Source organism: Alligator mississippiensis, chromosome 3 (genome assembly GCF_030867095.1).
Source record: "Alligator mississippiensis isolate rAllMis1 chromosome 3, rAllMis1, whole genome shotgun sequence".
NCBI lineage: Eukaryota > Metazoa > Chordata > Crocodylia > Alligatoridae > Alligator > Alligator mississippiensis.
In genome coordinates, this window is record NC_081826.1 from 268,224,330 (window position 1) to 268,239,833 (window position 15,504).

At 43.6% G+C, this 15,504-nt stretch overlaps 1 protein-coding gene across 1 annotated transcript in view; it reads right to left on the reverse strand.

The window, feature by feature from the left end:
* IL31RA (interleukin 31 receptor A) overlaps positions 1 to 15,504 on the reverse strand; it is a 91,014-nt gene that overhangs the window by 34,520 nt on the left and 40,990 nt on the right. The window contains exons 6-9 of the mRNA XM_014594054.3: positions 11,611 to 11,759; positions 6,955 to 7,120; positions 5,602 to 5,684; positions 1,169 to 1,388 (exon numbers count right to left, since the gene is read on the reverse strand). Coding sequence (XP_014449540.1) covers positions 1,169 to 1,388; positions 5,602 to 5,684; positions 6,955 to 7,120; positions 11,611 to 11,759 — 618 coding nt within the window. The remainder of the gene's footprint in view (positions 1 to 1,168; positions 1,389 to 5,601; positions 5,685 to 6,954; positions 7,121 to 11,610; positions 11,760 to 15,504) is intronic.

Below are 15,504 nucleotides of genomic sequence, written 5' to 3' on the forward strand. Positions count from 1 at the left end.
AACCAGTAGCGTGGAACTCAGAGAAAGCCAGCCAGAAAGAGCGAAGCAAAGGGAACCAGAGATGGAATATTGACCAGCACTGCAGCTTCACTAGAGGTGGGAGCACGATTACAAAAAAGGACAGTGATACAGTAGATACAGCAGTGGAAAAGGAGATATTCAAGATCTTTGAAGATAGAAATAATGTGAGCATGTCCACACATATAAGTAATAAAATATCCTGCAGTTTTGTGAAGACATTAAGATTTGAATATGAGTCATTTTGGGAGGCAGAGGGGAAGGAAGTTGCATTTATTCTGGCACAACAAATACATGCATTAACAATTCAATAATAAGAATGTCAGGAAAATGCCAGGCCTGACCACTGTGGATGTGTTATTTGGCAAACAGTCTGTAGCAACACCCAACTTAAAGGAGACGTAAGAGTTGAGTAGGACTCCAGCATTATGAACCCCAGGGCAAAATTATAAGTCTGGAGAACAATGCAGAAAAGATCAGGAATATCTATCATTTGTGATAAGAGCATGCTACAAGGGTGCCTGTACATGAGAGGGGAGGTGCTGTAATTACAGCGCATCAGAGCAGACTTGATTAATCAAGTCTGCTGGAGCATGGTAATTACTACACTCCAGCCAGCCTCTATGTCTTATGTATCAGCATCCCTGCACTTCAAAATGGTGGCAGGGGCATTTTAACTAAAACTTGTTTGACAAGCTTTAGATAAAATGCCCCCACCGCCATTTTGAAGCACGGGGACACAGATACACAAGACGCTCAGGGCACTTTAATTAGAGCAGCTCTCAGAGCCACTCTAATAAAAGTGTCCCATCCCCAGCCCTGGAGCATGTTTAAAAATGCCCTAAAAGCCTTTAAAAGAGGAAATATTATTTCCATCAGGACAAATAAGCAAAAGTACAATGGCCTACCAGTGCTTTAATATATGCTCTTTCACACCAATGTACTTTATTTGTGCTAAAATGAACTGATAATCCCTACACAGAATGTTGAACAAGATAATCTGGGAGGTCTTTTCCATATTTAACTTGCAAACAAAAAACCCTACCACAATTTCACTTTGAATGCAAAGTTACTTAGACAAAATGAACTGTCCTATTTAGACAGAAAAGGTATTGGTTCACAATGATCCACATCATTTTATAATACTTACTTATTTCACCAATGGTGGGAATTCTCAAAGTAGCCTCAGGAGATTCTCCAGCCGAGTTATAGGCAATAACAGATAACACATATGCTTCCCCGGGTAAAAGAAGCGTAAACTTTTTATCAGTAGTATTGTGTGTAGGCCCAGCGGGGCTTGCATTGTTTTCTGGAATATACCATATTTTGTAGCCATGAATACTCTCAGAAGATGGAAATTCTTCCAATAACTGTTTAAAAAAATAATATATAGAAGCATGTGTTTTGTAGTACTCTCTCTATTATCAAAAGTATACTTAAAGATATAAAGCATAAATTCTACCAAGCCTCCCAACATTTTTGTTTCCTACTACTGGATCATTTTGATGTACACATTCTCATTAATCTGCTCTACAGTGGACATGTCTACACAAGACATTTGCTGTGGAGTTTTTTAATTAGCTCCACAGTAAAGTCTCCACATCCACATGCATGTTCCTATTAGGTGGCAGTAAATTAATAAGTGCTGCCATGGGTTCGTACTTGTAAATATAAATACTATCCTGCAGCGGTGTTATTTACTGTGCAGCAAAACATGTGTAAATGCTGACGGGGATGGCTGGGGCATGAGGATGCTTCAGTGCAAGGGCTGCCTGCTGGTTACCCCTATACTGAAACAATCTCATGTCCCAGCCAGTCCCTCTGCAGCTTGTTGAGCCAGGCTGGAGTGCCCTTGGCTGACAGGATGACCCACCAGACCCTGTGTCAGCTGGGGTTGTTCTTCACTAGGACAACATGATGTGGTCCCAGTGCATGTGTAACACAGTGCCCAGGAACAACAAACTCCAGTGCAATATGTGCTGGAATTTATTGCTTCACATTAATTGCATGTATAGATGCACACCGTTTGCCTCATCATCTCTCAACCTACTGATAGCACTCCTGAAAAATGTAGGTTCCTGAGAAATGTAAACGGTGTTCTCATTTGCATGGCAACACATGGAATGCCCTTCCAGCTCACAGCTACTACCTAAATAATACCTCTAGAACAACTTGAGGTACTACTGTCAGCAGGTATGTTGAATTATTTTCTGGATAGTTTGTAATGTGATGTTATGTTATATTTCAAGAGCAGATTTTATTGGGTTCAAGTAAATGGTAAATCTTAAAATACCTGTTATAATTAGAGCTGGTCAAATAACAACAGCTGATAATATCAAGTAATTTCTTCACAGAACCATGGTTTTGAAATAAGGTAGTCAATTCATCAAGATACCTGGCTAATAAAATGATTTTTTTCAAGTAAATGACCAAGTCAAATTAAAATATCCTCCATATTTCAGTAGCATTGGAGTGATGATGCAACTGTAATGGATGTAACTGTCCAGGAAATGACAAGGATTTTTGTGTGTTATATCTTTTATTGGACCAACTGTATGGTTGGGATAGACTTACAGCATATACACTCACTCTCCCATGAGAAACTCTCCTGGGAGCATAGGCGGTGGAAGCGGGGGCTAACGGAGCTTAGCCCCCACAAATGCGAGGCAGTGGTAGGGCCAAAAGGCAGCCTGGCTGCAGGCTTCCTACAGGTGCAGCAGGGATGGGGAGGGGCACACAGGCAGTGGTGAGGGAGGGAGTGGGGCTAGGGCTGGAGGAGGGGCAGGTGCTCGAGGCAGGACTGAGCCCTGAGTGGCTCATTTGGGGGCTGCGGCTCCTACTGCTAAATGCAACCCGGGAGGCATGGGGGCTGCATGCCCCCAGATCTGTGCGGGGCAGGGTGGGCTGCTGCTGTGGCCTGGGGCCAGGATCTTTCCAGCAGGGCAGGGGCAGGCAGGACTATGCTTAGGGTGGGTGGCAGTGTCACTCGGAGGGGCTGGGTGGGCTATGGCCACAGCCACTGCAAGATTCACCATAGCCCACCTGACCCTGCTTCCAGCACTGCCACTGCCTGTCCAGACCACAGCACGCCACCCTCTGCCAGGAAGAGCCCAGCGCTGCCCCAGCCCCAGCCCGCAGCAGCAGCCTGCCCTGCCCTGTGCAAATCAGGGTCATAAGCCCCCACTGCCTCCCAGGACGCATGCAGCTGCAGGAGCCGCTGCCCCTTCCTGCATCCCCGGATGAGACACAGCTCTGTCCTGCGCCCTGCTCCACCCTGCCTTGGCTATTACGACCTGGTGGGACGAGCACAGGGGTCCCAGAGCCTCTGTCCCCTCCAGCCCAGCAGTGCAGCCGAGGCTGGCCCCACTCCAGCCCCTGGCTCTGGGCACCCCTGGGTGGTGCCCGGATGGGGCTGGGGCAGGGAGGCAGCCAGGGCTAGTGCAGCTGGGGCCAGGAGGCAGTTGAGGCCTGCACGGTGCGGTGCCAGGCAATGCTGCTCTCCCTGCGGCCCTTTCCCTTCCCCCCACAGACTTTGCCACAGGGGGTGGGGTGGGAAGGGCATGCACACATGCGCATGTTCAGACACCCAATTTTTTTCTTCTCCTTCCACCTGTTTGGAAGCGATTTAGCCCTGGTTGTTCCCAGATTATTTTTCTCTTGGAGTGGCCATTTTTACCTGGGAGAAAAAGCCTGAACACCTGTACTTTTATGGTTTCTCCTGGAGACAGCAACAACTCTCCCAGGAGAAACTGTATGTCTGCATGAGATCTTAGACAAGCTTTCAAATGCAGTGCATTCTTCTTCAGGTCACCTGATGAAGTCTATCCCAACCATGCAGTAGGTCAAATTAAAATGGAAGTCTAGCACTGAATGTTATGAAAGCGAACTGTTACCTGTCAGCTCCTGTCCAGGACAGTCATACCATGACAATTTTAATGGAGAAGGTTTCAAACAAACAAACAAAAAAACCCTACCACATTTTCTCACGTACAACATACCTCCAAAAAAGCATGCATTTTGTTTATAGAAAGTAGAATGCATGACATAAGATTTTTCCAGAGTCATGGATAACTCTGTGACACAGAGTAAGTCTGCCTGGGAACACAGGGGCTATGTCCAGATAAGCACAGACATTTAGTTCCCCGGAGACAAGTAGCTGTGGTGCACCTTGTGCCCCAGTTACTTGTCCCCAGGGAATGCCCATGCCATCCATGCTTTGGAACGTGGCAAGTTACCCCAGGAGTGGTAGGGGAGGCCGGGGCCTGCACTGTGCTGACCCCAGCAGCAGCAGCTATCAGCCAGGCTCCACCCAGCAAGACAGCCGCAGTGTGACTGGGCATCCCAGCTCTGCTTTTCAGTGGTGTTTGCTGCCCTCGCATGCACTGCTCCTTTTTTTTTTTCTGTGGGTTTTTTTGCCCCCTGGATATCCAGGGCAGCACACCTTTGCAGCACGGAGAACACCTAACTGTGCAGTATGTGGTAGTGCAGACATGTTTGTGGCACCACATACTGCATGGCCATGCTTGTCTGGATGCACCCAGTGTGTCTGGGGAGTTTGGCATCCTAGGAGACAGTCTGGGATGCCATAGCAGGAAGTTTCTGCTGCCTATTCCAGACTGTCTCTTGGGATGCCACATTTCTTGGACATTTTGTGTCTCCAGGAGGACTTACTTGGTATGACATGAGGTTAGGCCCCAGGCCCTTGCAAAGGGAGTAGCAAGACTGTTAGTTCTTTACTACAAATAGTTCTTTATATAGTTCCTGTAAATAAAGTGTTGTTTACACATCACAGGCCTCATCAAGATACTACCAGAAGCTCACTTGCTGCTTCTGGTACAAGCTACAGTGCTTAGCCAATAGCTACAGCTATGAGAGGGTTAACACAAGACTCTACCCCTTCAGCTGGCTGAACCAGACACAAACAGCAACCATCTTGGCAGCTGGATAACATGCACAGTGTCTCCAAGCACGCTGCTTTTCCAGTGAAGAAAACGGATTCACAGGTGGATCCAGTAGGGTGCAGTGGTACAGTTGCACCCCCCTTTGATTCCTGCCCCTGCCAAAGTTTAAAACCAATTGCCTAGCAGTGGCAACAGCACTTCTATCCAGGCAGCTAACTGGGAGGAGGGGGAGCGAATGAGCAACTGCCTCGCGTGCCAACTTGGGGAAAAGGGAATTGGAGGAGCTGCAGCTGCAGGCAGCCACACAATCACAATTGTGATCATGGTAGTAACCAGAAGTCACCACTATGCCTGTGCCCTCGGCAACCAACCACATTTCTAGTTTGCTGCGGGCAGTACTGAGGTAGTCAACTGACTTCGTGGCTCGTTATAATCTACCTGATTCTTTCTAAATTCTTTATTCCACAGGTGTTAAACGACTTTCTAGTTTTTAACTTTTTAGTCTTGATGTTCCATTAATCAAGTTATCTTTTCTTCTGCAATTCTGCTGTCTGTTAGCAGTTCCTAGTAATGTAACTCCTATTCCACAGCCCTGCAAACTGTTTTTAACTCTAGCTGTTCTACAACAAAGAGCATAAAAGGAAGACAGCCATGATTTTAAAGTCACAGATGAAGTACATACCTTCCACATAAGATGCACATATCTATTTCCAGATGACTGGGAAGATTCAATTACTCTCCACAAATCTACTTTTCTTGAAGGAGCTAATACAATGAACAATAAGAAGCATAAAACTTACTGTTATTCTTTAAAATGGTAAGGTTGAAAAAATATTTTGAAATGCTTTCAAAATAAAGTCTGAAAGCAACTATTCTAAATTTAAAGACTTCCCTTATAAACCGTTTTATTTCTAATGCTATGCCTTTTTTCATCTTCCCTTGCAGCTGAAACTACCGTTTCTCTTCCTATGCACCAAGCAACTCTCCTATCCTACTCTGGCTTCAAATTTTATTTTGTTTGTTTAGTTTTCCAGCAATAATTTTTCACTCAAGAACCATTTGCTCCCTCCCTTTGGCCTATTTCTCAGTTCCTGTTTTACAGTATCAGTTTTACTTAGATTATGAGAACCTGAAGGCAGAGTTATTATTTATTATAATTATTTATTATTTTCCAACATAAAACTACTAGATATGTACATAACACTAAATACAATTATAGCAACTTGCCATATCTTGTTTATTCTAGACTTCCATATACTTATGAAGAAAACTCAAGAAAAAAAAATACAGAGCCTACATCATCTCTAATATCCTAATTAAATTAGGTATTTTATGGTGTATGAAGAGGGGGGTGATAAACATTTCCAACATGATTTAAAATATAACTATATCTTTTTAATATTCCTAAACATGTAAAATCACTTTTAGAGTTTCCCTGTATTCTAGCCATTTATTCTTGATCACTCATTTTAGGTGTCTTCATGACTTTCTCTAAATTTCTTTGTCTCCTTTTCCACAAACTGTTTTACTGCTTGAATTTACTGTCAGGAATTATAAGGGGCTTTTTCCTTTTTTTTTTTTTTTGGCCTGATTTATTTAATTTCCCAAATTTATAATTTTATTTCATGTTACTATACCAGCTTGAAACACTGTACTCCTACTTCCACAATAATTTGGAGTAAAGCTATTTTCCTTATTGACTCCTGTCTAACCTCATTCAGTTTTTCCCTCCACTTCTCTCACTTCTCCAGTCTCTCTGGTCATCCCTCTCTAATTTCTGTTTTATTTCTTTTAAATAGCCCATTATTTTCTCCTCCATTCATTTTCCTTGCAGCCAGGTCCCCCTACCTATTTCAGTCTTCCCTCTTCCTGCCAAGTTTAACTGACTATATTTGTTCTCATAAGTTCAAAATCCTGAGTCAACAGATTGACAAATATGCTGAAAATAGAAATAGGTTGCTGTTGTTAAATCTGCTCCAAAAATATCCCCAATTAAATCCTGGGAAAAAAGATATGATATAAATGATTCGCCTGCCTTTTTCTTCTGTTCTTCCTATTCTCTCTTCACTCCATTCACTCCAGAATTTTGCTAATGCACCTTTACATTGAATGGCAATAGCATACTCAGTAAAATCCTGTAGGCCCATTAGATTATATGATTTTATGGTCTCAGTACGGTTTGTGCAGTCAGTAACATTTCCCTAAAAGTAAACAAAGGGACAAAAATACTTTGATTTAAAAAGAAACCCCAAAACACAGTATATATTTATCTAAAAAACAGAACAGTAACTACCCAAAACCTGTATCTAAAAGTGGGAGCATGTGGCTCTCTCATATTCCCACCTTAATCCTCTACTAAAGAAAAAAGAAAATTATTTACCTTGCAATTCTACTTCTGTGTAGCATTTTAGTATCTAGCTTTTAGTAATTTCCCCACGAGGCTGGTATTAGCTCCTTTTTTAATGTAAAAGTAGCAACAGTGAAGAAGAGCAAGAGTGAGGCTTTCCATTGGACATTGCCATGCCATCCTCCTCAAGTATCTCTGCAGACCTACAAATATTTTAGTCAACTCCAACTGCATGGGAGCTAAAGCTCCAAGAAATTAAAACAATCCAAAAAATGATAAATTTATGAACAAACTAGAAGTGTCAATGGAAAAAAAACTGAAAAAGTCCTAAGAAACAATCCTTTTAAAAAGTTAGCCTCCGAGTTCCCATGGACGACAGGTGTATGAGAAATATGTAATGCAGGACCTTCCAAGAAGAATGACAAGGTCTGTCATTTTCACTTCTCTTAAGAGGTCATTTGTATAGAAGAGTCTCACACCTACAACCTGAGGAGCTCCAAAACAAAACTGCATGCATTTCCAAGTAAGTCTAAAGCTGTACTCCTACACTATATGAACTGGATGAGAACCATAAAAGAAAGTTGAGAACCATATTTGCCTAAGCTAACATGGTTCTAAATCATTGAACTTTTGTCTTTTCTAAGCATTGCCAACAATTTCACTTCCAGAAGGATTCATGGAGAGACTTACAGTATATAGGAATTTCCTTTTCCAATAAATGGAGATAACATTATTTTGTGGCATAAGCATGAGACTGATAGCTTCTTATTCACACAGGTGGCAAATAGGTCTAGCATGTACTTCTACGATAAATGTGACATAGTCTAATGCTTTGGACTTATTCCTTATATACAAAGAAAAGGAATAACTAAAAATAATGAAACAGAGACAAGAACTTTTTAAACACCTCATTATCCTCTTAATTCTTCTGCTTTTCAACTTTATGCTTGAGGGCTCAAACACTGAAAAATAGTGGATGGACATTTGCTAGGCACTGCATATTAATAGGAGACTATCTGCTAAAAACAGGCCTCAGAGGGTGCATCCAGAGGAACGTGCACGTGCCTCTTGCTGCATCCCAAACCAGTTTGAGATGCTGCAAGAGACACACTGTGAACAAAAAAAATGTTCTCCACACTGCATATTTGCAGCATGGGTTCAAAATTTGATACCTGGATATCCAGGTATCAAAAAAAAAAAAAAAACACGGGTAAAGAAAGCGAGGCAGGGCACAGCCCTATGCCCTGACATAACCCAGAAGCCAGTCCTCTGGAGAAATGCTCTGGTTTCTATGTGCTTCTGCTGCCCCAGCATGCGGGGCACACACCCTTAGCATGCTGGGGCAAGCAGCAGCACTGCAAGGATCCGGCATGACACCAGTGGTCGGGTGTAAGTAGGGACTGTGGGGGGATGTGGGTGGAGAGGCCTGTGCTTGTGTGGGGGGACCATTGGGGGTGGGGCTGGTTGGGGGGCATGGGTCCCCCACAGGGCCCACAGCCCCCTCTCCCCACAGCAGCAGCAGCAGCCGTGGGACACTCAGGGCCCACTGCTGGCAGACCCCCTGCAGCATGGCACAGCATGGCCCCGATTGCCTTAGAGCCAGCACCGCCTGTGCCGCCTGCTGCAGGTGCAGCGTGGCTAGGCATGGGGCTGTGCGCCTTTCTGCAGTCCCAGGCCTCTCGGGCTGAACCACATGTCCTGCCTCCACGGAGCTGGACTGGCCCAACGGCATGTAGGGCCCATGGAGGCAGGACCCAGCCCAGCATGACACACAGTCCCCACGAGTGGCACTGGCCCCCAGGTGACAGCCCAAGCAACCTGGGGCTGCAGAAATGTGCACAGCCCCACACCACACTGCGCCATGCCAGGCCACACCCACAACAAGTGGCACAGGCTTTGAGGCAGGGAAGCTCTGACAGCAGTGGGCCTTGAGCGCCCATGGCTGCTGCTGCTGTGGGGGTGAGCTGTGGGCCCTATGGAGGTGAGGGGGGTTGGGGCCCTGAGGGGGGCTGGAGCCCTGCAGGGGGTCAGTCCATGTGCTGTGTGGGGGAGCTGTGCCCTGTGGGGGTCAGGGGACCCACCCCTCCTTAGCAGCCCCCCCACACAGCCCTCCCACAATCCCTTCCCATCTACCCACACCCCCAGCCCCCCCACATCCCCCACACCCACCTGCATCCCCTACACCCCTTCCTGCCCTGCTCCTGCAAACCCTACATCCCCCCCATCACACATCCAGCATGCTCAGCTGCCAGACAGGATGAGACCTGCTGGCAGGAGCTGTGGCTGCAGGCGCAGCTGTCCCCACATCCCATTTAGTGAAGGGGTCAGGGAGAGCGCTAATTGTTCTGCAATAAGAAAAACAAAATCAAACATCAAAACATATAGATATTTAAAATTTATTTTATTACGATGATAGAGACACTGGTAGGCTATTTGTGAAGAGTGAATTTGGGCTTTTTTATCAGAGAATTTGCAGTTTTTAAATAGGGAACACGAGAATTCCTGCTAGTGAGGCAAGTGGCAGGACCCAGGCAGAGCAGCCTGCTTTGGGCTGCGAATCGGGACCCAGCTGGAGGTGGCTGACCTCCTGGCACTTGGGGCCAGGATGACATGCTTTGACAGTTCAAAGTAGACCACCACACTAAGGACATCTTCTGGGCAATAGCTGCCCAGATGTCAGGGCAGCACTACACATGGCAGTAGTGCTGCGCAAAGGCCAACTATGCAGCCACAGCCAACTGGCAGCTGGCCCAGAGGTGCATAAGCCTCTGCTGTGGCCATGAAGTCCCCATCTGGGTCTGGCAGGCATGCAGGCTTGGGGCCACATGCTGTTGCAGGTGGCAGCAGGTCATAGCCAGACAGCAGCCCCCACTGCCAAACTGCTGCAGTGGGTACAAGGAACTCTCAGGGCTGCTTCAGCAGTCCAGCTGGCACAAAGGGTAGTGTCCCCAGATACCAAATGGCCAGGCCTCAGAAGTTCCTGTCTATTTGTATCTTCCAAAGATCATGGGTCTTAAGGCCCACCTAGTTACCTAATAGCCCCCACTATTCTGTGGGGCCAAAGTTCGAAAGATACAACTAATTTCTTTTCTTTTTTTTGTGGGACAACTAAGGAAGAAAAGGCTAGGAGTGACATGGGGGTTATAGGTTCAAAATGTGAAAAGAAGTTCGCTGGAGTGGGACACCGAGCAGAGCCCCCCAGGTTTTACCCACTGGTCCTCAAAGGCACCCAAGGAGCCAGTGGACACGGCCCACTCATGCTCTGCTTGGAAATGTGCATGGACAAGGGACCCCTGAAGCTCCTGAGAGCACGTAGCCCTGAGCTGCTTGCCAGGGCAGCTTTTTATACTACTGGGGCTGCAGATCCAGGAGGCACTGGGCAGGATTATTTTGCCCCAAGTGGCACAGCTCGTCCCACATCAAAGTGCATGTCCAGGTACGTGCACTGAGGCAAAAATCCCCAGCTCAAATTTGTGCTTTTCTGATTTGAGCTGCTGCGAGCATACATGCTTGCATGTGTGGATGTACCCAGAGAGCTCACTATGTAATTCCCAGTTTTAGAAGGAGAAGCCCTGGTTTGCACTGAGGTTGTTTGCACATCAAGTAGGAATAAGACAGGTCATCTGAATGGAGATGAAGAACTGATCATTATCTCCACTTGGATAATACATAGTTAATAATTCTAAATATTTAAGTGTTTCTGACACACAGATTTTCTTTACTTTAGGACATGTGGTATTAAACTAGCTAACCTATTTCTTTTCTTCATCTCAAAATTAATACTTCAAAATATCTCAAAATTAATACCCTTTTGTTATAACTGAATCTGGAATGAACATAGTTCTTGCTCCTAAATACAAAAGCAGTTCATAGCTAAAAAGCAACAAGAAAAAAAAGCAAAAAACTAATGGATTTGACTCCTGATCTGGCTGGGAGAACCCCACTGAAATCCTTCTAGAACAACAAGGAAGATGCTGGTCAATAAAACAGACCTGGACTAAACAAATAAGAAGAGTAGGGTCACTCTTAACATAGACAATGACTTCACAGCCCATTACAATCTACAGGATATTTGCTAATCTCTGTACTTCAGAGGTGATGATAACCCTCCTGAATGGACTTGCTCCTCCACTTATCAGATTTCTACTGCATCTCTCCTGTCCATTGCAGTGTAAGAGTAGGTCTTCATTCATCTCAATCTTCTGTTATTCATTTCAGTAAAATAAAGCTTTTCATCCAGGTATATTTTCATCCTGCCTTTTTATCATTAGCATTTAAAAAAAGTCAAAATGTAAGCCAGGAATAAATCATCTGATATTAGGACAATGTAACAATGTAACTTACCGAATCGTTTGAATGCATTTTTCTGTATTGAATAAGGCAACATAAACGTCGTTCAGGAGCTACCATAGGGTTTTTCCAAGTTATGTTTAGCAACTGCTTTATACCAGCAATTTTTTCAACTGAAATTATGTCAGGAGCCTCAAGTTTCTCTGAAATTAAGAAATAAAGCTTTCATGTTTTTCAAACAGGAAAAGAAGTTCTGCAACTTTGCATTAAATAAAAGTTTATAATAGATTATTTAGCATCTAGGACAGGGGTGGGCAAAATGCAGCCTAGGGGCCGGATGCGGCCCGCCAGGCCATTCTATCCAGCCCATGGGGCCCCTAAAAAATTTAGAAAATTAATATTTATCTGCCCCTGGCTGCCTATCATGCGGCCCTCCATGGCTTGCCAAAGCTCAATAAGTGGCCCTCTGCCCGAAATAATTGCCCGCCCCGATCTAGGAAGAGTTACCCAATCATTCCAATATTGTTAGATCTAACATACAAATTCATGGAAGCATATATATTACACAGATACACAGTGCCCATATGAAAATTTATATATATATGGGTATGGATGTATTTTACAAAAGGAGAGAAAATTGGTTATACCTAGCTAACTTACAGTAGACAAGCTAACACTCAAACAGATATACAAGCATCTTTCATCTGTAAATGCATTGAAAAATATTCATTTGCTTTTTCTATTTGTAATGTGGCCACCATATTCTTTTCTCAGAGACAAGGCCAGTAAAAAGAATAGTTACAACTTGAAGAAAGATGAGTCAAGTCCTAAGTACAGGCCTAAAGAAAATCTTAGCCAGATTCATGGAATGGTAGGTGTTTGAGAGAAAGAACTGACAGAATATTTAAGCATTAGGTAATCGAGTGGTAATGAGAATGGAGAACTGGGAGAGGAATAGGAACCTGTAATAGTAATGGGTGAATGGAGTGGGCTCAGAGTGTGGTGGATGGTGCTGCAACTGGGATGTATCTGCACCATGCAGGTGAGGCTGGGTATCAGCAAAACGGAATTTCAGTTGCAACTGCAAGAGATACTTTATATTTACAAAAAGACATGCTCCCTATCCTATTGAGTTAAAGAGCTAGTTAAAGGTAACAAATATATAGTTATTTAGATAACAACAACAAGGTAACAATATCTAGTTAAAGATAACAAACATAGTAGAGGGGAAAATGGCATCCAGCAAGACAGAGTGAGGAGAAGATATGAAAAATAAGACAATGCCTACTGTGGCGTTCAGGCATTTTGCATAGCAAAATCAAGGATGTAAAGATTTTGAGAAAAGATGGCATGTGTTCATTTACTGCCAGACTTGGAAATTTTATTAAGTGGCACTTGAATCATGTGATTTAAATAAAAATTCTCACTGCTGGTCTCTGTGCCTCCTAGCTGCACTGTGCCATACAGGCACTCTTGGCTGCAGGCTCCCCCCAAACTGCAGGCTGTGCCATGCTGCACTGCCCCGACCCCTGGGGCAGGGGAAGCTAGAGAGAAGAGGAGCAATGTGAGGAGTGGTGGCAGAGTGGAAGCCTGAGGGCTGCAATTTAATCCTTCACCGATTTAACCCTGAAGGCCTGAACTTCTGCCCAGAAAAGCAACCTAATATGTGAAGAATTAGAAGAATCTGTCCATAGACTTCACCTGAAAGAATACTTCTACATCCAGTACAGAACTACCTCTAAAAACCTTTCTAGCACAACAGATTATATGAACAACAACAAAAATCTGACCAGACACCTCCCACTAGACAAAAACCACACATTGAACTACTACATTGACTTTTTCAGAAGGAAAGTTAACAATGAAATACTCAACAAAACCCAGGACAACCAACCAAAGAGAAAATCCATATGATCCCTAAGATCCAACAATGAAACAGTAATCATACAAGTAGACAAAGGAGGAGCAACTGTCATCCTCAACTACCAAGATTATATCAATAATGGGACAACTCTCAGACACTAACTACTATAAAAAATTTGGGGAGGACCCCACACCACTGTTTGCTTTGGAACTGGAAAATATAATCAAATCTTTTCCATACCAACTTCAGGAAAAGCTACCACCACTAATCCCCCATTTTATCCCAAGAATATTTTATATGCTCCCAAAGATTCACAGGAAAAGTAACCCTGACAGAGCCATCATATTCAAGTGTGGTACTCCCACTGAAGAGCTATCAAGATTCACAGAAACCATCCTGAAATAATTTGCAACTCAGAGAATGAGTTTTCTACAAGACACAACAGGCTTCTTCAATACGATCTAGATTCTAGAACATCAACCACCTCCCTGAGTAGGCCATACTTGCAACTAGGATGCCACCAATGTGTATACTAACATCCCACAACATGAAGACACAACTTCTTGCTTGAAATTCCTACAAGAAAATGGATTACACTCAGATTTACAAATACAATTTATTGCAGAAATCGTCCATTTAATCCTCACCCACAACAACTTCACTTTCAACAACCAACATTTCTTCCAAACCATGGAGAGAGCTGTGGGCACAAGAATGGCATATTGGGGAGCCAACCTCTTCAAAAACAACCTGGAAGAGGAGTTTCTAGAAAACTGCACCACCATCCCTGTACTATCACTGTGTTACATATGACATTCTCATAATCTGGAGTGAACACATGGACTTGCTTATTGACTTCTACCATGTGTCTAACAGCAGCCATCTTTTGATCAAATTTTCTCTAGAATACTCCTACACTAACATCAACTTCCTAAATACAGAATCTTTAATGGCACCCTATGAACCACTATATACAAAAAAACCCACTGACCACCACACTTATGACCATAAAACCAGCAATCATTCCAAACACACCAAAAAGCAATGATCTACAGTTAGGCCCTCAGATACTACATCTTCACTGAGGAGAATACTTGTGATATGCATCTCACCAAACTGAAAACTGTCTTTACCCAGTAAGGACACTCAAAGATACAGTCTACTTTTCTACTGGAAAGAGCCACCCAAATACCTCACAACAACCTTCTAGAATACAAGAATAAAAACCCCTACTGACTGCACACCTTTGGTTGTCACCTACCATGAACCAATAAGAAGGATCCAAACAATTATAGCCTATTCTTGAAAAAGACCAGGCCTTGAGAGAAATATTCCAATCCTTACAGCCCTGTAACATTGCCCAACTCATCATCAGAAGCAAACTCCCCACTGATCAACAGGCATCTATTGGGACCCAGCCCTGCCTTAACAATAAACGCAAAACCTGTCAACTCATCTCTACTGCCACAATAATCAACAATCCCCAAGTAAAATCACTAGAATCCATGGATTATATACATGTCTATTCCAAAATGTGCTAAAGTTCATCCTGGGTAACAAATATTTTTATAGAAACCAGGTCAGTGAAACCAGACAACAATTACATACTAGAATCAATGATCACTGAAAAAAAATAAAGGACAGAAAGACTAGAACACAGGTAGAAGAAAATTTTCACAGAAAAACCACACCCTCCCTGACCTCAAAGTTCTCATGCTCAAGGTAAATTTGTAAAACACCATCAAAAAATGAGCCTAGGAACAAAAATCCATTAGCCTATCAGGCCCTAAGAACCAGGGACTTAATATAGACAATGACTTCACAACCCATTACAATCTACATGATATTTGCTAATCTCTTTATTTCACAGGTGATAATAACAATCCTGAATGGTCTTGCTCCTCCACTTATCAGATGTCTACTGCACCTCCCCTGTCCATTGTCTGATAATTAATCATATTTCCTGCTTTTATTTACATATTTCCTTTTACGCAAGCCTTTGTTCCATCTGCTGTTTAGCTCTGTTGTCTGCTTCTCTTCCAGAGACCTGAGGAAAAGTTCCATGAGCCTGTCCCAACAATGCA